Raw genomic sequence first — 26764 nt, forward strand, 5'->3', positions numbered from 1 at the left:
CCTCCCACGCCCGCGGACAGGCTTCCAGTCAGAGACCCAGGGGCTGGGGGCGGGGCCTAGTCCGCAGCCTGGCTCTGCGGGCTGAAGGTGCCCATTCTCAGGCGGGTCTGCATGGTGTCCGGGAGCCTCTGCCAGGCGCTGGTGGTAGCAAGGCCCCCCCGCCCCCCAATGCAGGATGCAGGCGGCTGAGTGAGGAGGGGCTGGGGGTGCCGGCAGGGGCCCCAACAGCTCGGGCACCTGTGATAGGAGCTCAGACTTGTCGCTGCCCCAGCGGGGGGTGGGCATCCGTGGGACAGGAAACTGCCCGCCTCCTTGGCAGCGGCTTGTGGGAAAGGCCTGTCAGTGACTTCCGGCCCTGACCTAACGGCCCCCCGTGTGCTGATCGGGAGAGGGAAGCGGCCTCGGGCCGCAGGGTAGGCTGGGGGGGGTCGTGCCCACCACCTGCCCCAGCGGGCCCGCTCCCACTTCGCAGAGGGGCCGGGAGGGGCGGGAGGGCCGGACGCCGCTCCCCACCCCGGGTCCGCCGGTCCGTGCGTGTGACGCTCTCTGCACCCCGGATCCTGGCCGGCACACGACCCACGTTCCCAAGCACAGGTGGGGAAACTGAGGCCGGGCCAGGCAGCTGAGCCCTGGGGCTCCCGGGTGCAGGGCCGGCCTGCCCTCTGCTGCCCCCTGTGGGCCGCCTGGGGAATCGCCCCTGAACCTTCCCGCGGGCGGCCCAGGCGCACGGCCACCTCCGCGGGCGCCCGGCCGCCCCCGCGGGCTCACCCGGCCCGGAGCCCCGTGCCCCCCGGCGGCCCCCGGTGCGGGAGGGAGGGAGCCCCGCGGAGGGCAGCCCCGTCCCCCAGCCCCGCCGCTCCCCGCCGCCGGGCGGCTCCGTCCTCCCGGCGCCCAGGACCGGGGGGCGGGCCCGGCAGCGCCGCCGGCAGCGCGCTCCGCGGAGCCTCGGGGAGCCCGTGGGGAGGGCGCGCGGGGCGGGCGGGTCCCCGCGGCCTCCAGGGCGCAGGCGGCTCTCCATGGGGCGCCCTTCTCGCTCCCCAGGAGCCCTGCCCGCCGGCCTCAGGCTGACACGCCTGCCCCTGCGGCTGCGAGGGCGGCGGGAGGGGCGGACCCGATGGGGCTGAGCCTCAGGGGCGCCCCCACGGGGCGGGGTGGAGGCTGCACATGCACCTGGTGACCCGGAGCAGAGCGCCCTGGGGGTTCGTCTGGGGATCGGGGTTCAGTGTGGGGATCGGGACGCGGTGTGGGAACCGGGACGCGGTGTAGGGTTTGGGGTGCGGTATGGGGTTTGGGGCGCGGGGTGGGGACCGGGGCGCGGTGTAGGGTTTGGGGTGCGGTATGGGGTTTGGGGTGCGGGGTGGGGACCGGGGCGCGGGGTGGGGACCGGGGCGCAGTGTAGGGTTTGGGGTGCGGTGTGGGGTTTGGGGTGCGGGGTGGGGACCGGGGCGCGGTGTAGGGTTTGGGGTGCGGTATGGGGTTTGGGGTGCGGGGTGGGGACCGGGGCGCGGGGTGGGGTTCAGGCGGGGCCGCGGCGCCTTTAAGCGGGGCGGGCGGCGCAGTCGCGCTCCGGGCGGAGCCAGCGCCGCGGACGGAGCCCCGCCCCGCGGGCGATGCCGAGCGGCCGAGCGGCGGCGCAGGGAGGCCCGGGCGCGCGGAGGAGCCGCGGAGGCCGGAGCCGCCATGGGCTTCCTGCACCAGCTGCAGCTGCTGCTCTGGAAGAACGTGACGCTCAAGCGCCGGAGCCCGGTGAGCGCGGCCCGCGCCCCGCCAGCCCCTCCCCGCGCCCCGCTCTCCCCTCTGCCCACCCCGCCCGCCGGCCCGCGCCCCGCTCCCCGCTCCGGTCCCCGCTCCCCGTTCCCCGCACCCCGCAACCCGCGCCCCGCGCCCCGCGCCCCGCGCCCCGGGCTGGCGGCTCCCCTCCCTCGTCTCCTCCCCGCGCACTGGAGCGGCCGGGGGCGCGAGGAGGGCGCGATGGGCACCGGCCGCAGCCCCCTCCCCGCGGCCCCGCTCCGGCCTGGGGTGCGGGGACCCCCGTGGCCAGCCGCCGCCCCATCGCGCCCGCTGAGTCACCGGCGCCCTCCGCGGCGCTCCGGGCTCCGGCCGGTCAGAGGCGGGGACAGCGGCCCCGGCGCCGGGAACCGAGGGCCGGCCGGCCTCCATGCAGCTCCGGGGCTCCGTGGTCCCTGGGCCCCGCCCCCGAGCCCCGCGGGGACCCCCGCCCCTCCCCGCACTGTTCTCTGCCCTCGCGGCCTCCCCGCCGTGTCCACCCCGGCCGAGCTCCCTCCCCCGGGAGTGCCCTTGCGGCCCGCACCCTGTGTCCTCTGGGGAGTCCTCCCCAGGCCGACCCGCTCCTGCCCCTGCCCCAGCCTCCGGGCCAGGGTGCTGGTGGGGGCTGTGACCCGGGCGCCCTGGCTCTGGGGGGCTCAGGGCGGCCACTGCCAGGACGGAGCCGGTGAGGAGGCACGGGGCCGGCCGGTGTGCATGGCGTCACGCTGGCCCTCGCCGTCCTCGCACCCGGGAGGGCCCCACAGGCAGGCAGCAGCTTGGGTTTCTGAGTGGCCCCGGGGACTTTCCCACCGGAGCTGCGGGCCAGGGTCCCTCGGGGGCCTGGGGGTGGCCGCTCTTGCCCTGGGGCCCAGGCGGCTCCTGTCCCCCGGGCCCGAGCCCTGGGCTGACAGCTCCTGCGCCGTGGGGACCGGCATCGCCATGGCCAGGGCTGGCAGGAGGCCCCGAGCACCTGGCCCTGGGCGGGAGCCAGGCTCGGACACCCTGCCAGGCCGCAGCCCAGGTGGCCTGGGGCAGCTGCCCGGCCTGGGTTTTGGGTCACCACGGACAGCGGACAGCGGGGTGGGCTCAGGAGAGGGGGGGGCTGATGCGTTAGTATCAGCCCCCCAGCCTTGGTGGGAAGGCCCCCTCCCCCAGGGGCTGCTGGGAGCAGGGGCTGGGCAGGCAGGTGGAGTCCTTGGCCCGAGGTGGCTGGCACAGGTGAGAGAGGCCCCTTGGCCGGCTCCACGGGGTGGCCTCTCGCCTCTTAGGGGTACAGGGGTCCCCCCTGGGGCGGCACCTCCATCATTAGGTCTCGCCTGCTCCACCGTGGACCCCGTGGGAGGGGCTCAGGCCTGGGGTGGGCACCCAGGCCCCGGGGACCACACAGGGGGCCCCCCGGCATGGCCTTAGGAACAGGAATTTGACCGCCTTGCACGCCCCCGGGTGGGGTGCCCGGGCGGGGCTGGACGGGTGCTGCCTGCCCGTAACCAGATGCCCCTGGAGCCACCCGCCCTCGGGCAGGCCTCTCCGCCTCCCAGCAGCCCGTGTGCAGCGTTGCTATAGCGATGAGGAGGCAGCGGGCCCGTGGCTGCCGTTACCCTCGGGAGGTGCCCCTGGCAGGGCGGGCGTGGGTGGGGCCGGCGGGCTGTGACCCCGGCCGCCCTCACTCCGTGTGCATGCCGGCGTGTGGCCCGTGCCCATCCCTGGCTGTGGGGGCCCACGACGTCTCCTCGGCCAGCTCAGGCTGGACCCTGGCTCGGGGCAGGCGGAGACTGGCACGGTCTGGGGGGGCGGGGGTGTCCAGACCACAGAGCCCTATTGTCCAGGACAGTAAACACAGCAGCCGCCCGCCCGCCCGGAGCTGGGCTCGCACCCGGGGCCGATGGAGTGCCGGGGCAGGGGCTCCCAGGCCTGGGTGTGGCGGGGGTGAGGGTGAGACAGGAGCCCCTTCTGCCGGCCAGGCAGAGTGGAGCCCGGGTCCCCGGCAGTCCCAGGAGAGTGGGGCCCTGCGGGTGCCCGGCCGTGGGTGGCAGTGGCCCAGGGTGGGCAGGACGGCTGCTCCCACCCGAGCCGCCTGGGGTGAGGGGTGGGTGCTCGGGGACTGGGGGGCTGACAGACCCTGACCAGGTCCTCCCGGAGGTTCAGGCCCCCCTCGAGCCCAGCCGCGCCTCTCTGGGCCTGCAGGTGGGGGGTGAGCTGGGTGCACCCATGAGTTCGTGTCCCTGCTGGCCAGTGTCCCTGCTGGCCCTCCATGTGGCCAGCAGCGCCTGGGCTGGGGGTGGGGGCCATTTATCACGTGGCCCTGACAACTCTCCTGACCTTCGAAGAGGCCTCTGAGGGCCCGGCCGGTGTGGCTTAGTGGTTGAGCACCGACCTATGAACCAGGAGGTCTGGGTTCGATTCCCGGGCAGGGCACAGGCTTGATGATCCCCAGTGGGGGGCGTGCAGGAGGCAGCCAGGGGTTCTCCCTCTCTGAAATCAATAAAAATATGTTTTAAGCCGAAACCGGTTTGGCTGAGTGGATAGGGCATTGGCCTGCGGGCTGAAAGCTCCCGGGTTCGATTCTAGTCAGGGGTATGTACCTTGGTAGCAGGCACATACCCAGTGGAGGGTGTGCAAGAGGCAGCTGATAGATGATTCTCTCTCATCGATGTTTCTAACTCTCTATCCCTCTCTCTTCCTCTCTGTAAAAGATTAATAAAATACATTTTAAAAAAATATATGTTTTTTAAAAACGAGAGGAAGAGAAGGCTCTAAGGAGGGGCCGACTGTGGCCCGGGGGAGCCGGAGGGCCGGGCTGGCGGGCAGCGGGGCTGGTGGGCCGTCCAGCCGGCCGTGGCCTCACGCCCGCCCGTGGCCCCTTGCAGTGGGTCCTGGCCTTCGAGATTTTCATCCCCCTCGTGCTCTTCTTCATCCTGCTGGGGCTGCGGCAGAAGAAGCCGACCATCTCGGTGAAAGAAGGTGAGGCCGGGGCGGCGGACACGGCGGGGGGCAGGCCGCCCTCCCGCAACGCACCACACGCATGTCCTGTGTGCACGCGGCCGTGTGTGTGTGTGTGTGTGTGTGTGTGTGTGTGTCCCGGATCCCACAGGCGCCGCCCCCCTCCGTGAGCCTCACCCCCGAGTGGTCCCTGGCCACGCCTCGTGGCCGGCCACGTGACCACGCGTGTCCTCACTGTTCTCCTCTGTTCTGTTTCCCCTCCCCGCATGGTCTGTGCCCTCCTCCGCCGCCCGCATGCAGTCAGTAAGTGAGCGGCCGCCTCCTCCCTGCTGGCCCAGCACAGCCGCAGGATGTTTTGGGGGGCCTCCTGGTGCGGCTTGAGCACCCCCCACCCCGCTTGCATTAACAGCCTTCCCCAGACCTGCTGGGTCCGGGGCGCCCCCGCCCGTGGGCGGGGACCGCTGGCCCTGGGGGGTGCCGGGGGCGCGGGCTGGGCCTCGGGGCCGAGCTCCCGGGTTCCTCTCTCTGTGGGGTGGCCTGGCGCTGTCTTGCGGGGCTGGGGCACCAGACATTCTCCCCTCAGACCCCAGTGGGCTCCTGCATTCCCTCTGCTAACCAGCTGGCCACAGAGGTCAGAGGTCGCTGCCCGGCAGGGGCTCACTGCTCCCCCGGCTGTAGGGCCCCGCGGGTCTGTGTGTGGTCGGGGGGAGGGGGAGGGCCTTGGGGCCTTGGCCGGTCGAGGGAAGGAGGATGCTCTGGGGATTGTGGGAAAGGGGTGGTCAGGTGCCCTTTGACCTCTGACCTGCTGGGTCACTTGCACTAGAACTCTCGGCCCTCTGTTCCCCGTCTGCTGCCTGAAGCTGCTCCTCCTTCCTGACTTTCTATACGTCTCTCTCCTCGGCCTCTGTCTCCCCCTCTCCTCCGGCCCCCCCCCCCCCGCCTTCTCACCCGCCCGCCCGCTCCAGCCTTCTACACCGCAGCGCCCCTCACCTCCGCCGGCATCCTGCCCGTCATGCAGTCTCTGTGCCCCGACGGCCAGCGGGACGAGTTCGGCTTCCTGCAGTACTCCAACTCCACGTGAGCCCCCCGAGACCCCCCCACCCCCCCACTTCCCCACCCCCGTCCCCAGAGTCCCCCCCGCCCCCCCATCCCGCCGGGCGCCGACGGCCAGCGGGACGAGTTCGGCTTCCTGCAGTACTCCAACTCCACGTGAGCCCCCCGAGACCCCCCACCCCCCCACTTCCCCACCCCCGTCCCCAGAGTCCCCCCCGCCCCCCCATCCCGCCGGGCGCCGACGGCCAGCGGGACGAGTTCGGCTTCCTGCAGTACTCCAACTCCACGTGAGCCCCACTGAGCTGCCCCCAGCCCACCCCCGACCCCCGGAGCCCCCCCACAGGCCCCCCCCGAGCCCCCTCCGCTGGCGGCCGCGGCTGACCCGGCCCCTGCTGCAGGGTCACCCAGCTGCTCGAGCGCCTCGACCGCGTGGTGGCCGACGGCAACCTGTTTGACCCCAAGCGGCCCAACCTGGGCTCGGAGCTGGAGGCCCTGCGCCAGCACCTGGAGGCCCTCAGCGCGGGCCCCGGCGCCGGGAGGAGCCGCCCGGACCGGCCTGCAGGTGCGTGTGGAGTGGGGCCAGGCCCGGCGCTGGGGTCCGCGGGGTCGCGCCCCAGCGGGCGCTTCCTGCCGTCGGCCCCAGGGTGTCGCAAGGATGCTTGCAACACGCAATCCCCCGGTCTGGTCGGGCGCTGACCTCCCTTCCCTAGACGGTCACGTGAGGGCGTGACAACAGCCAGCACAGCAGGGGCCGTCCGACGTGATGAGTCAGGCTGTACCTGCTTTTTGGGTCAGATCAGCAGAAAGGGCCTGTCTTGGGGGGAGGGGGGGTGCGGGGTTCCAGTCCCCGCTTTAGGCCACGCGGTGGGAAGTGGAAAACCGCTGATCTAGATTGTTCCGAGCTCCCTGGGGACCCGGCTCAGGTGGGCCCGCCCGACCGCCCACCACCGCGTGGCTGAGCCGCGTGGCTGAGCCGTGGGCCGGAGCCGCGCCCGAGCCCGTCCAGCTGGCCCCCAGCCCGTCCTCTCCCGTCCAGTGTCCTCCTTCTCGCTGGACGCACTGGCCCGGGACCCAGGGGAGCTGCGGCGGTTCCTGACGCAGAACCTGTCCCTGCCCAACGGCACGGCCCAGGCCCTGCTGGCCGCCCAGGTGGACGTGCCCGAGGTGAGCAGGGAGCGGGCAGCCAGCCTGTGTCTGCGGGGGGGGCGGGGGACACACACAGCTCCCTGCTGGCACCCGCTCTGCCCTCCCTGGAGACACCCCAGCCCGCGCCATGCCCGCACCCAGGTGTACCGCCTGCTCCTGGTCCCTGCGCCCGCCCTGGACGCAGGGTCCGTCCGCCCGCCGGGCCCGGAGCCGTGGGGCCGCCTGCAGACCAGCTCCCTGAACCGGCTGGAGGTGAGGGGCCTGTCGGTGGGGAGAAGGGCTGCTGTCCACCTCTGTGGGCAGGGGGGGCTGCAGGAGGTGGGGGGGCTGCAGGAGATGCAGGGGGGTGGCAGGAGGTGGGGGGGCGGGGCTGCAGGAGTGGCAGGGGGGCGGGTTTCTGCCCGGGGGGTGCGGGAGGGGCCTGGGTTTGTGGCTGGTGTGGGAGGGGAAGGCCAGATGGTGAAGTGTGTCTGCCCTGCCCGCCGGGGAGCCTGTGAGCTCAGACCTGGCACAGGGTGGGCAGCGAGGCCTGGGCAGCGTGGGCGGGGCTGTGGCTCCTCTGGGGGGGCTCCTTCCAGCCACTCTCTGCACCCCCAGGCGCTGCTGGCAGCCCCCGCCCTCCTGGAGCAGCTCACCTGCGCCCCCGGCTCCGGGGAGCTGGGCCGGATCCTGGCTGTGCCCCGGGGGCAGCAGGCGGCTCTGCAGGGCTACCGGAACGCTGTCTGCAGTGGGCAGGCCGCCGCCCGGGCCCAGCGCTTCTCCGGGCTGGCCGCCGAGCTCCGGGACCAGCTGGACGTGGCCAAGATCGCCCAGCAGGTGAGGCGGCCCCGCTGCCAGCTGGCCCGCGGGCGGGTGCCGGGCGGGTGCCGGGCGGGAGGCGGTGCCCAGGGCTCCGGCAGCATCCCGGCTGCTCAGGGGTTGGGGGTGGAGGCGTGCCTGTGCCTGTGCCTGGGCGTCCGGCACCTGCGGGGATGCCAGGCCTCACCCCGCCCCCCGCCTCCAGCCAGGGCTCCCTCACCTGCAGGCGGCAGACTCCCTCCGCCCCTCGTCCTGCCCGCCCGCCCCCTTTGGGGTGTCCTCCTGTTCCACCCTGTCCCTGGGCATCCATCAGCCCCGCCCGGTCCCTGCCTGCGCCCACACGCCCCTGTCCCCACAGCTGGGCCTGGACACCCCCAATGGCTCTGCCCCCCGGCAGCCACCGCCCCCTCGGCGGCTGCAGGCGCTGCTGGAGGACCTGCTGGACGCGCAGAAGGTGCTGCAGGACGTGGACGTGCTGTCGGCGCTGGCGCTGCTGCTGCCCCAGGGCGCCTGCGCCCGCCCCGGCCCCGGCCCCCCGGGCGCTCCGGGCGGCCCGGCCAACGGCACGGGCGCGGGCGCGGGCGCCAACGCCACGGAGGACGGCGCCCCGTCCGCCGCGGCCCCCGCCGCCTCGCCCTCGGAGGCCCTGCAGGGCCAGTGCTCCGCCTTCGTGCAGCTCTGGGCCGCCCTGCAGCCCATCCTCTGCGGCAACAACCGGTATGTGGGGCGGGGACCGGGTGCGAGGCCCACGGCCTGACCCCGACCTGGCTCCGACCCCACTGCCCTGCCTGCTGCCCCACCCCACCCCCATGCCAGGCCTCACCGGGCACCTACACTGAGGCCCTGTCTCATGCGCCACCTCCATCCTCACGCGTGTCCACCCCTCACGAGTGTCCTCCCTCATGCGTGTCCCCCCTCACGCGTGTCCCCCCTCACGTGTGTCCCAGCACCATTGAGCCGGAGGCCCTGCGCAGCGGCAACATGAGCTCCCTGGGCTTCACGAGCAAGGAGCAGCGGAACCTGGGGCTCCTGGTGCACCTCATGACCAGCAACCCCAAGATCCTGTACGCGCCCGCCGGCTCCGAGGCCGACCGCGTCATCCTCAAGGTGCGGCTAGTCCCCTGCTCCGGCGTCTGTTCTGGGTGGAGCCGGAGGGGCCGGGCAGCTGGGCGGCTGGAGGCTGGCTGAGGCTGGGGTCCATGCCCAGCCCAGGGGAGGGGCCCGTCTGGAACCAGGAGAAACCGGGGCTGGAAACGGCCTGGCCTGGGGACGAGATGAGGCTGAGCGCCAGGGCTGCTGAGGGCTGCAGGTCTGAGGGAGGAGTGGGGGGTGGGGGACCGGACCCGGCTGGCCTGGGGGCGCGGGGCAGACGGAGCTGCGGGGTCTGAGGGAGGAGTGGGGGGGACCGGACCCGGCTGGCCTGGGGGCACGGGGCAGAGGGAGCTGCGGGGTCTGAGGGAGGAGTGGGGTGGGGGGACCGGACCCGCTGGCCTGGGGGCACGGGGCAGAGGGAGCTGCGGGGTCTGAGGGAGGAGTGGGGGGTGGGGGACCGGACCCGGCTGGCCTGGGGGCGCGGGGCAGACGGAGCTGCGGGGTCTGAGGGAGGAGTGGGGGGACCGGACCCGGCTGGCCTGGGGGCACGGGGCAGAGGGAGCTGCGGGGTCTGAGGGAGGAGTGGGGTGGGGGGACCGGACCCGCTGGCCTGGGGGCGCGGGGCAGAGGGAGCTTGGAGAGGCAGGCGGAGGGCTAGGAGCCAGTCGTCCTCCGCCGTGGGAGGGGGGCACCCTCGCTGGCGAGTCCCTGCGTGAGTCCCACGCCCCGTGCCTCCCCTCTGCAGGCCAACGAGACCTTTGCCTTTGTAGGCAACGTGACCCACTACGCCCAGCTCTGGCTCAACATCTCCAACGAGATCCGCGGCTTCCTGGCCCAGGGCCAGCTGCAGCAGCACCTGCACTGGCTGCAGGAGGTGGGGGGCGGGGCTGCAGCAGGTGTGGGGGGGCTGCAGGAGGTGGAGGGGGGCTGCAGGAGGTGGGGGGGGGCTGCAGGAGGTGGGGGGCGGGGCTGCAGGAGGTGGGGGCGGGCTGCAGGAGGTGTGGGGGGGCTGCAGGAGTTGGGGGGCGGGGCTGCAGGAGGTGGGGGGCGGGGCTGCAGCAGGTGTGGGGGGGCTGCAGGAGGTGGGCGGGGCTACAGGAGCTGCAGGAGGGGGCGCTGCAGGAGGTGGAGGGGGGCTGCAGGAGTTGGGGGGCGGGGCTGGAGGTGGGGGCGGGGCTGCAGCAGGTGTGGGGGGGCTGCAGGAGGTGTGTGGGAGGCAGGGTGGCGGTGGGAGACATGGGCCACCCCGCGATGCTGTCCTGCACCCCCAGTACGTGGCGGAGCTGCGGCTGCACCCTGAGGCGCTGAACCTGTCCCTGGAGGAGCTGCCCCCGGCGCTGCGCCAGGACGGCTTCTCGCTGCCCAACGGCTCGGCCCTCCTGCAGCAGCTGGACACCATCGACAACGCGGCCTGCGGCTGGATCCAGTTCATGTCCAAGGTGGGCAGGGCCCGGGGCACTGGGCCCCGCGCCGCCTCCCCGCGCCGCCTCCCCGCCGCCTCCCTGTGCCGCCTCCCCGCCGCCTCCCCGCACGCGCCTTCCCCGCGCCGCCTCCCGGGGCCGCCTCCCGGACCGCCCTCCCCGCGCCGCCTCCCGGGGCCGCCTCCCGGACCGCCTCCCCGCCGCCTCCCCGCGCCGCCTCCCTGCTCAGCCTCCCCGGGGCCGCCTCCCCGCTCCGCCTCCCTGCTCAGCCTCCCGGGGCCGCCTCCCCGCGCCGCCTCCCCGCCGCCTCCCCGCGCCGCCTCCCGGGGCCGCCTCCCCCCGCCGCCTCCCCGCCGCCTCCCGGACCGCCTCCCCGCGCCGCCTCCCGCCGCCTCCCCGCCGCCTCCCCGCGCCGCCTCCCGGACCGCCTCCCCGCGCCGCCTCCCCGCGCCGCCTCCCGGGGCCGCCTCCCGGACCGCCTCCCCGCGCCGCCTCCCCGCCGCCTCCCCGCCGCCTCCCGGGGGCCGCCTCCCCGCGCCGCCTCCCCGCCGCCTCCCCGGACTGCCTCCCCGCGCCTCCCGCGCGCCTCCGACCGCCTCCCCGCGCCGCCTCCCCGCGCCGCCTCCCGGGGCCGGTCCGACGGGTGCCCTCCCCCCAGGTGAGCGTGGACATCTTCAAGGGGTTCCCCGATGAGGAGAGCATCGTCAACTACACCCTCAACCAGGCCTACCAGGACAACGTCACCGTGTTCGCCAGTGAGTCCCGGGCCCTGCTCCGCCCGCCCAACTGCTCCCCAATCATACCCCCTCCTGCAGCTCCACCTGCAGTTCCACCTCCCCCACCTGAACCCCCTCCTGCAGCTCCACCTGCTTCCCCTCCTCCCCCTCCTGCTCCCCTCCTGCACCCCCTCCAGCAGCTCCTCCTTTTTCAGTCTCCCCATTCCAACCCCACTCCATACCCTTTACCCCCAAAGCCCCCCATCACAGCCCCCCTTGGCCTGCCCCTTCCGGAGGCCCCCCCCCGCCCAGGGGACCCAGCTCAGGGCCTGTCCCTCTCCCCGCCCCTCCATGCTCCCTCCCTGCCCGCCGCCCAGGCGTGATCTTCCAGACGCGCCAGGACGGCTCGCTGCCGCCCCACGTGCACTACAAGATCCGCCAGAACTCCAGCTTCACCGAGAAGACCAACGAGATCCGCCGGGCCTACTGGCGGCCGGGCCCCAACACGGGCGGCCGGCTGTACTTCCTCTACGGCTTCGTGTGGATCCAGGGTGCGGGCCGCCGGGCCGGGGCTGGGGGGCCCCCTGTACACCCGCTGACAGCCGACCTCGCCCCCTGCACCTGCTGACCGCCATCCCCCCGCCCCCGCAGACATGATGGAGCGCGCCATCATCAACACCTTCGTGGGCCACGACGTGGTGGAGCCCGGCAGCTACGTGCAGATGTTCCCGTACCCCTGCTACACGCGGGACGAGTGAGCGGGGCCTGAGCCAGGGAAAGGGGCGGGGCGGCCTGGGGGCCGGAGCCGGGGCGGGGGTGTGCTCACCCTCATGCTCCGCCCCACCGATCGATCGATCACAGCTTCCTGTTTGTCATCGAGCACATGATGCCGCTGTGCATGGTGATCTCCTGGGTCTACTCCGTGGCCATGACCATCCAGCACATCGTGGCCGAAAAGGAGCACCGGCTGAAGGAGGTGGGGGTGGGAGGGGGAGGGGAGGGGTTTCGGAGGGGGAGATTGGGGCAGACAGCTGCGCCCGCCCTCCCGGCCCCGCCCAAGCCCCTGCCCGCCCGCCCCCCAGGTGATGAAGACCATGGGCCTGGACAACGCCGTGCACTGGGTGGCCTGGTTCATCACCGGCTTTGTGCAGCTGTCCATCTCGGTGACGGCGCTCACCGCCATCCTCAAGTACGGCCAGGTCCTCATGCACAGCCACGTGCTCATCATCTGGCTCTTCCTGGCCGTCTACGCCGTGGCCACCATCATGTTCTGGTGAGAGCCTGAGAGGGCGGAGATGGCCCAGCCAGTTCCCCGGGGCCCGGCTGGCTCAGTGCCAGGGCCGGTGTGCAGGGCTGGGTGTGCATGGCCGGGTGTGCAGGGCCGGGCGTGCAGGGTTAGGTGTGCATGGCCAGGTGTGCAGGGCCGGGTGTGCAGGGTTAGGTGTGCATGGCCAGGTGTGCAGGGCCGGTTGTGCAGGGCCGGGTGTGCAGGGCCAGGCGTGCAGGGCCGGGTGTGCAGGGTTAGGTGTGCATGGCCGGATGTGCAGGGCTGGGTGTGCAGGGTTAGGTGTACCTGGCCAGGCATGCAGGGCCGGGTGTGCAGGGTTAGATGTGCATGGCTAGGTGTGCATGGCCGGGTGTGCAGGACTGGGTGTGCAGGGCTGGGTGTGCCAGGGCTGGGCATGCAGGGCCGGGCGTGGCTGACGGCATGCCCCCTGCCCAGCTTCCTGGTGTCTGTGCTGTACTCCAAGGCCAAGTTGGCCTCGGCCTGCGGCGGCATCATCTACTTCCTGAGCTACGTGCCCTACATGTACGTGGCCATCCGCGAGGAGGTGGCACATGACAAGATCACCGCCTTCGAGAAGTGCATCGCGGTGCGGGTCTGGGCGGGGGGGAGGGGGGGACGGGTGCTGGGTGGGGCGGGGTGGGTCCTGGGGGCGGGGCGGGGCGGGGACAGGTCTGGCTCCCGTCCCCGCACTGACCCGGCGTCCCCTCCCCAGTCCCTCATGTCCACCACGGCCTTCGGCCTGGGCTCCAAGTACTTCGCGCTGTACGAGGTGGCGGGCGTGGGCATCCAGTGGCACACGTTCAGCCAGTCGCCCGTGGAGGGGGATGACTTCAACCTGCTGCTGGCGGTCACCATGCTGGTGGTGGACGCCGTGGTGTACGGCGTGCTCACCTGGTACATCGAGGCCGTGCACCCAGGTGCCCGCCCGCCCCGGGAGGGGGGATGGGGCGGGCCGCGGCTCTCGGGGGGGGCGTGGCCCCGGCCCCGGCCCCGGCCCGTCAGCCCCTCCTCCTCCGCCCAGGCATGTACGGGCTGCCCCGGCCCTGGTACTTCCCGCTGCAGAAGTCCTACTGGCTGGGCAGCGGGCGGACGGAGGCCTGGGAGTGGAGCTGGCCCTGGGCCGGCGCCCCCCGCCTCAGCGTCATGGAGGAGGACCAGGCGTGTGCCATGGAGAGCCGGCGCCTGGGTGAGGGGCCCCGTGGTGCCTAGGGGCTGCGGGGACCAGGGCCTGGGGAGCTGTGGGTACTGGCGCCTGGGTGAGGGTGCCCCGGGGTGCCTGGGGGGCTGCAGGGCCGGGGGCCTGGGTGCGGGGGGTCGGGGGGACTGTGGGTGCCGGGAGCCCCCGCCCTGACCCGGGCCCGCGCAGAGGAGCCGCGGGGCATGGAGGAGGAGCCCACGCACCTGCCCCTGGTGGTCTGCGTGGACAAGCTCACCAAGGTCTACAAGCACGACAAGAAGCTGGCGCTCAACAAGCTCAGCCTGAACCTCTACGAGAACCAGGTGGTGTCCTTCCTGGGCCACAACGGGGCGGGCAAGACCACCACCATGTGAGTGTGTGTGTGGGTGTAGGAGTGGGGGTAGGTGGGGGGGGTCCTGAGGAGGCCGGGCTGTGACACCCCTCCCCCCCAGGTCCATCCTCACGGGCCTGTTCCCGCCCACCTCGGGCTCTGCCACCATCTACGGCCACGACATCCGGACGGAGATGGACGAGATCCGCAAGAACCTGGGCATGTGCCCGCAGCACAACGTGCTCTTCGACCGCCTCACGGTGGAGGAGCACCTGTGGTTCTACTCGCGGCTCAAGGGCATGGCGCAGGAGGAGATCCGCAAGGAGACCGACAAGTGGGTGGGCGGGGCCGCGCGGGAGGGGGCGGGGCCTTTGTGGCGGGTCCTTGCCAGGCCAATCCAGAGTGTGGACTTGGGGTGGGGTGGGGCATGCGAGGGAGGGCGGGGCCCGCGTGGGGCAGGTCCAGTGGTGGGCGGGACCTGCGTGGAGCAGGCCGGGGCGGGGCAGGCCGGGGGGTGGGGCTGGGCAGGGCGAAGGGCGGTCCCACGACGGAACCGGTCCGGTTCCGCCCAGGATGATCGAGGACCTGGAGCTTTCCAACAAGCGGCACTCGCTGGTGCAGACGCTGTCGGGCGGCATGAAGCGCAAGCTCTCGGTGGCCATCGCCTTCGTGGGCGGCTCCCGCGCCATCATCCTGGACGAGCCCACGGCCGGTGTGGACCCTTACGCCCGCCGCGCCATCTGGGACCTCATCCTCAAGTACAAGCCGGGTGAGCGGGGTGCGGGGTGAGCGGGGTGCGAGGTGAGTGGGGTGCGGGGCGGGATACGGGGATGCGGGGTGAGCGGGGTGAGCAGGGCGCGGGGTGCAGGGTGTGCGGGAGAGGGAGGGGGGGGGAGAGGAGGTGCCCTGACCCCGCCGCCCCCCAGGCCGCACCATCCTCCTGTCCACCCACCACATGGACGAGGCGGACCTGCTGGGGGACCGCATCGCTATCATCTCGCACGGGAAGCTCAAGTGCTGCGGGTCCCCGCTCTTCCTCAAGGGCGCCTACGGCGACGGCTACCGCCTCACGCTGGTCAAGCGCCCGGCCGCGCCCGGCGGCCCCCCAGGTCTGCAAGGCCCGGACCCTGCGCCGAGGCGGGAGGAGGAGCCGCACCCACATTCCCCACGGCCCGGTCCGGCCGGGCCCCCTTCCCCAGGCCGCCCCTTACCTGCTGCGCTCCGGGGTCCCCCTCCCGGGCCCCCCCGTGAAGCCCTCCGTCTCCCCCCCAGAGCCAGGCCTGCCGTCCAGCCCCCCGGGGCGGGCCCAGCTGAGTCCCTGCTCGGAGCCCCAGGTCTCCCAGTTCATCCGCAAGCACGTGGCCTCCTGCCTGCTGGTCTCCGACACGAGCACCGAGCTCTCCTACGTGCTGCCCAGCGAGGCGGCCAGGAAGGGGGCCTTCGAGCGCCTCTTCCAGGTGTGGGGGCGGGGCCTTGGAGGAAGGGCGGGGCCATTGGCTGGTGGGGGCGGGGCCAGGGGCAGATGGGGCCAGTGGTCGATGGGGGCATGGTCCGGGGCGGGGGCCCCCCTTCTGGCCTCACCCCACACTTTCCCCAGCACCTGGAGTGCAGCCTGGACGCCTTGCACCTGAGCAGCTTTGGGCTCATGGACACGACGCTGGAGGAGGTGTTCCTCAAGGTGTCGGAGGAGGACCAGTCCCTGGAGAACAGCGAGGCCGGTGAGCCCGCCCCGCCCACCAGGCCTGGGTTCCTCGCCCTCCCCTTGGCGGTGGCTCAGGGTCCTGAGAGGGAACCAGGGCCCAGGACTCCCGGGGTCAGCCTGGGTCGGGGTCCTGGGTGGGAGGTCCTGGGGGGTCAGCCTGGGCCAGGGGCCTAGGTGTGGGGTCGGGGTCCTGGGCAGCCGGCAGTGGTTGGCCACCCTGACCCCCCCCCCTCGCCACGTGGCAGACGTGAAGGAGTCGCGGAAAGACGTGCTGCCCGGGGCGGACGGCCTGCCCTCCTTGGGCGAGGCTCCGGCCAGCAACCTGGCCCGGTGCGCGGAGCTGGCCCGGTCCCAGGCCTCGCTGCAGTCCGCCTCCTCCGTGGGCTCTGCCCGTGGGGATGAGGGAGCCGGCTACGCTGACGTCTACGGCGACTACCACCCCCTCTTCAACAACCTGCAGGACCCCGATAACGTCAGCTTGCAAGGTGGGGGGCGGCCGGGTGGGGGGGTGGGGGGTGGGGCCGGTGGGAGGTGGCCAGGTGGGAGGTGGCCGGGTGGGAGGTGGCCGGGTCGGGGGGCAGCCAGGTGGGGTCCCGGAGGGGCCCGGGGCGGGGCGGCCGGCTCAGCCTCGTGCCCCCCCCCATGTGCAGAGGCGGAGGCGGCGGCGGAGGCCCGTGTCCACGCCGGCCAGGGCGGCCGGAAGCTGGAGGGCTGGTGGCTGAGGGCGCGGCAGTTCCATGGGCTCCTGGTGAAGCGGTTCCACTGCGCCCGCCGCAACTCCAAGGCGCTGTCCTCCCAGATCCTGCTGCCCGCCCTGTTCGTCTGCGTGGCCATGACCGTGGCCCTCTCCGTGCCCGAGATCGGTACGGCTGCTCGGCGGGCAGGGGGCGCTGGCCGGCGCCCCGCCCGGCGGGACCGAGCTCTGCCCGCCTCCCGAGCACCGGGGACCCGCCCGGCTCGTCCTGGCGGGAGCACCTGGGACTCCGGCTCCCGGGCCCACCCCACGCTCAGGCTTCACGGTGCTGGGAAGAGGGGGGCCTGGCCCGGCCAGGTGGCTCCGGGGTGGAGCATCGACCTGGGAACCAGGAGGTCACAGTTCGACTCCTGGTCAGGACACATGCCCGGGTTGTGGGCTCCGTCCCTGGTGTGGGGCGTGCAGGAGGCCCTCTCTCCTCATCCGTGTCTTTATTTCTCCCTCCCTCTCTGAAACCAATAGAAGCATTTTCTTTTAAGAGGAGGGGGTCTGGGCCCAGGGCGGCAGGCAGGCAGGCAGCCAGCGCCGCTCAGGCCCCCTGCATCCCCTGCCCCCACCCCCCGCAGGCGACCTACCCCCGCTGGTCCTGTCGCCGTCCCAGTACCACAACTACACCCAGCCCCGCGGAAACTTCATCCCCTACGCCAACGAGGAGCGCCGCGAGTACCGGTGAGCGCCCGCCGGGGGCGGGGGGCCTGGACGGAGCGCCCGGCCGGGCACGGCCCTCCCCTCGGACTCAGGCCCCGGTCCTCCCAGGTTCCACCTGTCCCCGGACGCCAGCCCCCAGCAGCTGGTGGGCACCTTCCGGCTGCCGTCGGGCGTGGGCGCCACCTGCGTGCTCAAGTCCCCGGCCAACGGCTCGCTGGGCTCCACGCTGAACCTGAGCAGCGGGGAGTCCCGGCTGCTGGCCGCCCGCTTCTTTGACGGCATGTGCCTGGAGTCCTTCACGCAGGGGCTGCCCCTGTCCAACTTCGTGCCGCCCCCGCCCTCGCCCGCCCCGTCCGACTCCCCGGGGCCCCCGGACGAGGACCCGCTGCAGGCCTGGAACGGCTCGCTGCCGCCCACGTCCGGGCCAGGTACGGTCGGCGGCCGCCTGCCCCCGGGGGGGCGGGGCGTGGGGGAGTGCGGCCGCTGACCGCCGCCGCTGTGCCTGCAGAGAACTGGACGTCGGCTCCCTCGCTGCCGCGCGTGGTGCGGGAGCCGGTCCGCTGCACCTGCTCGGCCCAGGGCACCGGCTTCTCCTGCCCCAGCGGTGTGGGCGGGCGCCCGCCCCAGGTGCGGGTGGTCACGGGCGACATCCTGACCGACATCACCGGCCACAACGTGTCCGAGTACCTGCTCTTCACCTCGGACCGCTTCCGGCTGCACCGGTGAGCGGGCGGCGGGCGGCGGGCGGCGGGCGGGTGGGCGGGCAGCGGGTCCCCCCCGCTGGGGCCTCACCCCCCGACCTCGCCCAGGTATGGCGCCATCACCTTCGGCAACGTCCAGAAGTCCATCCCGGCCTCGTTCGGCGCACGGGCGCCGGCCATGGTGCGGAAGGTGGCCGTGCGCCGGGCGGCACAGGTGAGCAGCGGCCGGCCCCGGGGCCCGCTGCACCGAGGCGGCAGGACCCACGGCTCCGGTCTCTGTGCCCGCAGGTGTTCTACAACAACAAGGGCTACCACAGCATGCCCACCTACCTCAACAGCCTCAACAACGCCATCCTGCGCGCCAACCTGCCCAAGAGCAAGGGCCACCCGGCGGCCTACGGTGAGCAGGCGGCCACCAGGCGGGCGGGCGGGCAGGCGGGCGGCTGGGCGGCCGAGCAGCCCTCCCTGAGGCTGTCCTTCCTGTGCCCCAGGCATCACCGTCACCAACCACCCCATGAACAAGACCAGCGCCAGCCTCTCCCTGGACTACCTGTACGTGTGTGTGGGCAGGGCAGGCCTGGCGGGGGCCGGGGCGCCGGGCAGGGCTGAGGGCACGGGCAGGGCTGAGGGCACAGGCAGGGCTGAGGGCACAGGCAGGGCTGAGGGGCGTGGGCAGGGCTGAGGGGCGCGGGCAGGGCTGAGGGCACAGGCAGGGCTGAGGGGCGCGGGCAGGGCTGAGGCCGTGGGCAGAGCCAAGGGCACAGGCAGGGCCGAGGGCACAGGCAGGGCTGAGGGGCGCGGGCAGGGCTGGGGGCGCGGGCAGGGCTGAGGCCGTCTCGTCCCCCAGGCTGCAGGGCACGGACGTGGTCATCGCCATCTTCATCATCGTCGCCATGTCCTTCGTGCCGGCCAGCTTCGTGGTCTTCCTGGTGGCCGAGAAGTCCACCAAGGCCAAGCACCTGCAGTTCGTCAGCGGCTGCAGCCCTGTCACCTACTGGCTGGCCAACTACGTGTGGGACATGGTGCGCCGCCCGCCTGGCCCCTCACTCTGTCCCCGGCCCTCACCCCTGTCCCAGGGCCCTCACCCCTGTCCCAGGGCCCACACCCCTATCCCAGGGCCCTCCCCCCTGTCCCAGGGCCCTCACCCCTGTCCCAGGGCCCGCACCCCTGTCCCAGGGCCCACACCCCTGTCCCCAGGGCCCTCACCCCTGTCCCCAGGGCCCTCACCCCTGTCCCCAGGGCCCTCACCCCTGTCCCAGGTCCCTCACCCCTGTCCCAGGGCCCGCACCCCTGTCCCAGGGCCCTCACCCCTGTTCCAGGGCCCGCACCCGGCCCCCGCCCTGCCCCCGGCCCCTGCCCCGCCCTCACCGCCCCCTGCTCACAGCTGAACTACCTGGTCCCGGCCACTTGCTGCATCATCATCCTGTTTGTGTTCGACCTGCCTGCCTACACGTCGCCCACCAACTTCCCGGCCGTGCTCTCCCTCTTCCTGCTCTACGGGTGAGGGGGGGCCCGGGCGGGAGGGGGGGCCCGGGCGGGAGGGGGGGCTTTGCTGGGAGGGGGAGGCGAGGGGGGTGCCCGGCGGGGGGAGAGGAGAGGGAGCGGGAGGGGGGCCAGGTCGCGGGGTGACCAGTGCCTCTTGCCTGCAGCTGGTCCATCACCCCCATCATGTACCCCGCCTCCTTCTGGTTCGAGGTGCCCAGCTCGGCCTACGTGTTCCTCATCGTCATCAACCTCTTCATCGGCATCACGGCCACCGTGGCCACCTTCCTGCTGCAGCTCTTCGAGCACGACAAGGTGGGGGCGGGCGAGGGGGCGGGGTGGGGGGCAGGGTGAGGGGGACGAGGTGGGGGACGGGGTGAGGGGACGAGGTGGGGGATGGGGTGAGGGGACGAGATGGGGGATAGGGTGAGGGGAACGAGGTGGGGGGACGGGGTGAGGGGGATGGGGTGAGGGACGGGGTGAGGGGACGGGGTGAGGGGACGGGGTGGGGACGAGGTGAGGGGGACGGGATGGGGGACGGGGTGAGGGGGCCGGGGTGGGGGGCCGGGGTTGGGGGTTGGGGTGGGGGTATAAGGGGGGGGGGACGAGGTGGAGGGGACAAGGTGGGGGACGGGGTGGCCAGCAGCTGTGCAGGGAGGGTGTGGCTGGCGGAGGGGCTGTGGCCCTGCCTATGACCCCATGACCCCATGACCCCCAGGACCTGAAGGTCGTCAACAGCTACCTGAAGAGCTGCTTCCTCATCTTCCCCAACTACAACCTGGGCCACGGGCTCATGGAGATGGCGTACAACGAGTACCTCAACGAGTACTACGCCAAGATCGGTGCGGGGCGGGGGCGGGGGAAGGTGGGGGGTGAGGGGGCGTCCAGGAGCGGGGGCAGCGGGGGCTTGGGGGGCAGTGGGGGGCGGGGCGGACAGGGGCGGGATGGACGTGGGGGGATGGATGCGGGGGCCGCGGGGGACGGGGTGGGGGGTGCGGGGGGCGGAGGGGGTGGGGCGGACAGGGGGAGGGATGGACTCGGGGGGCCCGGGGGCCCGGGGGCTCGGAGGCCCGGCCCCCTGACGGCTGCCCCCCCCCCCCCGCAGGCCAGTTTGACAAGATGCGGTCCCCGTTCGAGTGGGACATCGTCACGCGGGGGCTGGTGGCCATGGCGGTGGAGGGCTTCGTCGGCTTCTTCCTCACCATCATGTGCCAGTACAACTTCCTGCGGCGGCCGCAGTGAGTGGGCGCCCGGGGTGTGGGGGGTGCGGGGGGTGTGGGGGGTGCAGGGGGTGCGGGGGGGGTGCCCAGGGATACAGGGGGGGGTGCAGGGCACAGTGGCAGCTGCAGTGAGTTGGCGCCCAGGTTGCAGGGGGTGCAGGGGGGTATAGGGGGAGTACAAGGGGGGTGCAGGGGGTGCAGGGCAGAGCGCAGCTGCGGCTCTCACCCTCTGCCCAGGCGCATGCCTGTGTCCACCAAGCCGGTGGAGGACGACGTGGACGTGGCCAGCGAGCGGCAGCGGGTGCTGCGGGGCGACGCCGACAACGATATGGTCAAGATCGAGAACCTGACCAAGGTGGGCGGGCGCCGGGGCGGGCAGGGGCCGCTGCCCATGGTGTGGAGGTGGGTGTGTGGATGGGAGGGGGTGTGGAGGTGGGTGTGTGGATGGGAGGGGGTGTGGAGGTGGGTGTGGGGAGGGGAGTGGTGTGGAGGTGGGTGTGGGGAGGGGAGGGGGTGTGGAGGTGGGTGTGTGGATGGGAGGGGGTGTGGAGGTGGGTGTGGGGAGGGGAGTGGTGTGGAGGTGGGTGTGGGGAGGGGAGTGGTGTGGAGGTGGGTGTGGGGAGGGGAGGGGGTGTGGAGGTGGGTGTGTGGATGGGAGGGGGTGTGGAGGTGGGTGTGGGGAGGGGAGTGGTGTGGAGGTGGGTGCGGGGAGGGGAGTGGTGTGGAGGTGGGTGCGGGGAGGGGAGTGGTGTGGAGGTGGGTGCGGGGAGGGGAGGGGTGTGGAGGTGGGTGTGGGAAGGGGAGGGGTGGGGAGGTGGGTGTGGGGAGGGGTGGGGTGGGGAGGTGGGTGTGGGGTGGAGATGGGTGTGGAGGTGGGTGTGGGGAGGGGAGGGGTTGTGGAGGTGGGTGTGGGGAGGGAATGTGGAGGTGGTTTTGAGGGGGGACGAGGGGTGGAGGTGGATGTGGGGAGGGGAGAGGGTGTGGAGGTGGGTGTGTGGATGGGAGGGGGTGTGGAGGTGGGTGTGGGGAGGGGAGTGGTGTGGAGGTGGGTGTGGGGAGGGGAGGGGGTGTGGAGGTGGGTGTGGGGAGGGGAGGTGGTATGGAGGGGGTGTGGGGAGGGGAGGGGGTGTGGAGGTGAGTGTGGGGAGGGGTGGGTGGGGGAGGTGGGTGTGGGGAGGGGAGGGGGTGTGGAGGTGGGTGTGGGGAGGGGAGGGGGTGTGGAGGTGGGTGTGGGGAGGGGAGGGGGTGTGGAGGTGGGTGTGGGGAGGGGAGGGGGTGTGGAGGTGAGTGTGGGGAGGGGTGGGGTGGGGAGGTGGGTGTGGGGCTGTTGGCCCTCTGAGCCCCCCGTCGCCGGCAGGTGTACAAGTCACGGAAGATCGGCAGCATCCTGGCCGTGGACCGCCTGTGCCTGGGCGTGCGCCCCGGCGAGTGCTTCGGCCTCCTGGGCGTCAATGGCGCCGGCAAGACCAGCACCTTCAAGATGCTCACGGGCGATGAGAGCACCACGGGCGGCGAGGCGTTCGTCAACGGGCACAGGTGCCGGGGCGCCGGGCGGGTCTGAGGGGCGGGTCCGAGGGGCGGGTCTGAGGGGCGGGTCCGAGGGGCGGGTCCGAGGGGCGGGTCTGAGGGGCGGGTCCGAGGGGCGGGTCTGAGGGGGCGCCTGGCCAGTCTGGGGGCCGGGCGGGTCTGAGGGGGCGATGGGCGGGTCTGAGGGGGCGCCGGGCCGGTCTGAGGGGGAGCCAGGCGGGTCTCAGCGGGTCAGGGCGAATCTGAGGGGGGGGCCAGGCGGGTCTGAGGGGCGGGTCTGAGGGGCGGGTCTGAGGGGCCGGGCGGGTCTGAGGGGCGGGTTTGAGGGGGCGCCTGGCCAGTCTGGGGGGCCGGGCGGGTCTGAGGGGCGGGTCTGAGGGGGCGATGGGCGGGTCTGAGGGGCGGGTCTGAGGGGCGGGTCTGAGGGGGCGCCTGGCGGGTCTGAGGGGCGGGTCTGAGGGGCGGGTCTGAGGGGCCGGGCGGGTCTGAGAGGCGGGTGTGAGGGGGCGCCTGGCCGGTCTGGGGGGCCGGGTGGGTCTGAGGGGTTGCCGGGCCAGTCTGAGGTGGCGCCAGGCGGGTCTGGGCGGGTCAGGGCGAGTCTGAGGGAGGGCCAGGCGGGTCTGGCGGACACGGGAGGGGGCGCCGGGTGGGTCTGAGGGGCCGGGCGGGTCTGGGCGGGTCAGGGCGAGTCTGAGGGGGCGCCAGGTGGGTCTGGTGGACACCGGCGGGACTGGGCAGGCGGGTGCCGGGCGGGTCTGAGCAGGTCCAGGTTGGTCTGGCGGCACCGGGCAGGTCTGGGCGGGCGCTCGGCGGGTCTGGGGGGCACCGGGCAGGCGCCGGGTGTGTCTGGGTGGGCAGCAGGCGGCGGAGGCTGGCTGCGCCCGTGCTCACGGCCTGCGCCCACAGCATCCTCAAGGAGCTGCTGGAGGTGCAGCAGAGCCTGGGCTACTGCCCGCAGTTCGACGCCCTGTTCGACGAGCTCACGGCCCGTGAGCACCTGCAGCTCTACACGCGGCTGCGCGGCATCCCCTGGAAGGACGAGGCCCAGGTGGGGCCGCGGGGCTGGGCGACAGGGAGGGCGGGGGCGGCAGGAGGAGTGGGGCAGGGTGGGAGGGGCGGGGCCAGCAGGGAGGGGCGGGGCCAGCAGGGAGGGGCGGAGCTGAAGTGAAGGGGCGGGGCTGTCAGGGAAGGGGCGGGGCCGGTGGGCGGGGCCTCTGACGGTCGCCCGGGCCCAGGTGGTGAAGTGGGCACTGGACAAGCTGGAGCTGACCAAGTACGCGGACAAGCCGGCCGGCACCTACAGCGGCGGCAACAAGCGGAAGCTGTCCACGGCCATCGCCCTCATCGGGTCCCCGGCCTTCGTCTTCCTGGTGAGCCGGCGCCGGCCTGCCTGGGTTCTGGGCAAGCCCAGGAGGGAGCGGCAGGCGGGGTGCCCGCTAAGCCCAGTGCCCCCCCAGGACGAGCCCACCACGGGCATGGACCCCAAGGCCCGGCGCTTCCTCTGGAACCTCATCCTGGACCTCATCAAGACGGGGCGCTCCGTGGTGCTGACCTCGCACAGGTGTGCCCCCCGCCTGCCCTCTGACCGCCCCGCCCTCTGCCCTCTGCCCCGTGCCAGCCTGTGCCCTCGCCCGCAGCATGGAGGAGTGCGAGGCGCTGTGCACGCGGCTGGCCATCATGGTGAACGGGCGGCTGCGCTGTCTGGGCAGCATCCAGCACCTGAAGAACCGGTGAGGCGCGGCGGGCGGCGGGCCGTGGGTGGAGGCGGCGGCCGTGGGTGCGGGCGGCGGCCGTAGTGGGGGTACGGGGTGGCCGCTCTGGGCGGTGCGGCTCTGGCCATGGGCCCGTCCGGCAGGTTCGGGGACGGCTACATGATCACCGTGAGGACCAAGAGCAGCCACAACGTGAAGGACGTGGTGCGGTTCTTCAACCGGAACTTCCCCGAGGCTGTGCTCAAGGTGGGGGACCCAGGCCGGGGGGCGGGGGGCACGGCCAACGCAACCTCTGACCTCCCGCCCCCGCCCAGGAGCGGCACCACACCAAGGTGCAGTACCAGCTGAAGTCGGAGCGCATCTCGCTGGCCCAGGTGTTCAGCAAGATGGAGCAGGTGGTGGGCGTGCTGGGCATCGAGGACTACTCGGTCAGCCAGACCACGCTGGACAACGTGAGTGCCGGCCGGGCGCCGGGCGCCGGTCCGCCCCCCGCCCCTCACCCCCTTACTCACCCCTCACCCCCCCACTGCCTGCCTCCCCGCCCTCTCACCCCCCCACCCGCCCCTCTGCCCCCAGGTGTTCGTGAACTTTGCCAAGAAGCAGAGCGACAACCTGGAGCAGCAGGAGACGGAGCTGCCCTCGGCCCTGCAGTCCCCGCTGGGCCGCCTGCTCAGCCTGTTCCGGCGCCGGCCCGCCCCCACCGAGCTGCGGGCGCTGATGGCCGACGAGCCCGAGGACCTGGACACGGAGGACGAGGGCCTCATCAGCTTCGAGGAGGAGCGGGTGAGCCGGCCGGAGGGGTGGTGGCCGGGCTGCAGGGGCTGCGGGCGGGGCCGGCGGCCGGAACAGGCTGAGCAGGCGGCTCAGCGGGCTCCCGGCCCGAGTCTGGGACAGAGGGACCCCGTGCTCGGGACAGACCGCCCCCGGCAGACAGGCCCCCACAGACCCTCCAGGCCGGGAGGCTGGGAGAGGTGGGGAAGGCAGGCAGGGGTGGGGGCACCGGGCTGAGCAGAGGCCGCCCCCCTGGGCGAGGGCGGGGAGGGGGAGAGCATGCCCGGGCCTGGGGCCAGGGGTCGGGCACTGCTGGGTGCCGGGTGCCGCCCTAACCGGCCTGTCTGCCGTCTGCCAGGCCCAGCTCTCCTTCAACACGGACACGCTCTGCTGACCACCAGGCGAGGCTCAGTTCCCCCCGGAGGGGCGGAACTCGGGGGACAGAGCTGGCCCGGTGCCCGCCCAGCAGGCCCTGGAGGGGGAGGTCCAGGACCAAGGGCTCCAGCCTCTGCCCCGGGCCAGGGCCGCCCTCCCCGCATTGTGCCAAAGGCCGCCCGGCCGGCTGACACCCTCCCCCGCTCTGCCTTAAGCCTCAGCCTCGGCCGGAGCCCGGCTTTGCCCGCCCAGCTCGCCCCCCAACCCCCACCCCGGGGCCACCGGGGTGACGCTGCCGGGTGTGCCCGCCCCTCCTGGACCCCCTTCTCTCTGACGACCCGGGCCTGGGCCGGGACTCAGGGGCTGCATCCCGGCCCCGGGCACCCACCTGCTGGGGTTCTGGAAGGGGCGCCAGGACCTGCTTTCGTGCTGGGGGGTCCCCCCTGTGGGCCGGGCAGGGGCTGCTGGAGGCAGCAGGCTGGGTACCAAGGATGGCGAGGCCGGCCCCACTTGCCAGGAGAGGACAGGGGCCCCGACTGCCCCCGGCTGTCACTGCTCCAAACCCAGCCGCCGCCTGCCGCCTGCAGCTGGAGCTGTATGCAGCGCACAGATGTTTGTTTTAAGTAAATAAACAGAAAAGGCCACGCGAGCGTTGTGTCTTGGGGTGACGGGCCCTGGGGACTCAGGGCACCAGCCTGTGGGGGAGGGGCGGGCGGGCAACAGGTCGGCCGGGGGAGGGGGCTCCCACCCCCCAGGCCCTGGCACTGCGGTAGGGAGACCAGGCAGGGGCTGTCCACGGCTCCCCCAGCACCCTCAGCCTGGGCTCCCGCGCTCGGCACCCAAGACGATGGGGTCCTCATGTGCGAGGCTGGGGCAGGCCCTGTGAGGCCTCCCGTGCCCCCTGCCGGGCTCGGGGCCGTGGCGGGCTGGGGTCCGAGGCGGACTGGGGGCCGTGGCGGGCGGGGCTGGCTGCCCGGCTCCTCCCGGCCGGCCGTGGGGGCTCCCAGGGGGAGGGGGACAGAGAGGCTGAGACCCACGTCGGGGAAGGAGCGTGTGCGAAGCTGGTGCCGGGCACGGGGACCTTCCAGGGCTCCCTCCCAGGGGGTGGTGGTCAGTCCTCCCCCTCGGGTGCTTCTGGGACACAGGCCCCCGGAGGGCGGGGTGCACGGCGGGCTTGTCCTTGTCGCCCAGGGGGGATGTGGGGGGCCCTGTCCCGCCATCTCCCGGGCACTTCCTCCCACAGGGACCCTCTGCCTTCACAATAGCCCCACGGCCCCGTGGGATTTGCCAGTAAAAGTCACATCCCCATTATGACTGTCGTCTTTTAAAACTCTATTGTGGCAAAGCATTCGAGGCAGCAGTGTGTTTGCTGTCGCCGTGTGTACGCCCGAGGCCCAGGCTCAGCCCGTGGCTCTGTCCCGTGAGCTCGTCCGTTTTGGAAGCTCTCGCTGGGGCCAGTCCCAGGCCTGCCTCGAACCCGCGCCATCTGGACCACCACTTCTCAGAGTCCTGGTTCCTCTGGGCGAGGGGTCTTGTTTGGGACCCCCATCGGGGCTCTGGCCGTGCTCCTCTCCGTGGGCGGAGCGGGGAAGCACCTGCTGAGGCCCCGCCCACCCCGTGTCCCCTCCCCGCCCGGAGGAGCCTGCAGGGCAGAGCCATTGGATGCTGCTGGGAAGGGCCCCCGGGGGCTGGAACGGGCAGCTTCTCTTTATTATTAGTGTCCATCTCTGGAAGGGGAGGGAGAGGAACAGCCATGATGAGAGGATCATGGGTCGGCTGCCTCCTGCACACCCCACACTGGGGATCTGGCCCACAACCTGACTGGGAATCGAACTCTGACCTCCTGGCTCAGAGGTCGATGCTCAACCCCTGAGCCGCGCCGGCCGGGCAGGCCTGCCCTCTTGACCGAGAATTGGACCCGAGACCCGTTCGTACTTGGGCGGTGCTCTAACCATTGGGCTTGCTGGCTAGGGCCAAGTCTCCCTTCCCGTGAGGGCAGCCGGACCTCACTTTCCTGGAACCCCTTTTTAAAGACTCCACTGCGGCTGCCCTGGAGGTGCTGGGATGCGTGTCTGGCGTGTGAACAAGGGGGCAGCGTCCAGCTCTGAGCCCCACGGACGCTCAGTGAGACACAGGGGCTGTC

The 26764-nt window shown here is 73.0% G+C and overlaps 1 protein-coding gene across 2 annotated transcripts; it reads left to right on the plus strand.

Moving 5' to 3' along the window:
* Window positions 1-1601: 1601 nt before the first annotated feature.
* On the plus strand, window positions 1602-24765 carry ABCA2 (ATP binding cassette subfamily A member 2). Of its 2 annotated transcripts, XM_036416769.2 has the most exons (49): window positions 1602-1746; window positions 4635-4728; window positions 5008-5010; window positions 5673-5784; window positions 6159-6322; window positions 6797-6924; window positions 7048-7158; window positions 7504-7722; window positions 8063-8421; window positions 8652-8811; window positions 9542-9670; window positions 10068-10235; window positions 10876-10972; window positions 11311-11484; window positions 11585-11687; window positions 11795-11909; window positions 12016-12206; window positions 12657-12807; window positions 12934-13138; window positions 13243-13407; window positions 13588-13768; window positions 13851-14063; window positions 14302-14498; window positions 14656-14838; window positions 15002-15186; window positions 15327-15447; window positions 15677-15916; window positions 16082-16294; window positions 16752-16854; window positions 16942-17261; window positions 17342-17555; window positions 17643-17748; window positions 17823-17934; window positions 18026-18086; window positions 18382-18556; window positions 18919-19034; window positions 19184-19331; window positions 19735-19858; window positions 20122-20254; window positions 20474-20591; window positions 21594-21772; window positions 22670-22811; window positions 22999-23133; window positions 23221-23324; window positions 23401-23493; window positions 23619-23721; window positions 23790-23927; window positions 24052-24258; window positions 24605-24765. In XM_036416769.2, exons 1-49 carry the CDS (start codon window positions 1681-1683, stop codon window positions 24638-24640), a joined length of 7314 nt encoding a protein of 2437 aa, XP_036272662.1. In that variant the 5' UTR covers window positions 1602-1680; the 3' UTR covers window positions 24641-24765. The 2 variants fall into 2 exon arrangements, with proteins under 2 accessions (XP_036272662.1, XP_036272663.1); XM_036416770.2 differs by lacking the exon at window positions 5008-5010.
* The last annotated feature ends 1999 nt before the right edge of the window (window positions 24766-26764 follow it).

Source organism: Pipistrellus kuhlii, unplaced genomic scaffold (genome assembly GCF_014108245.1).
Source record: "Pipistrellus kuhlii isolate mPipKuh1 unplaced genomic scaffold, mPipKuh1.p scaffold_m20_p_57, whole genome shotgun sequence".
NCBI classification, from domain to species: Eukaryota; Metazoa; Chordata; class Mammalia; order Chiroptera; family Vespertilionidae; genus Pipistrellus; species Pipistrellus kuhlii.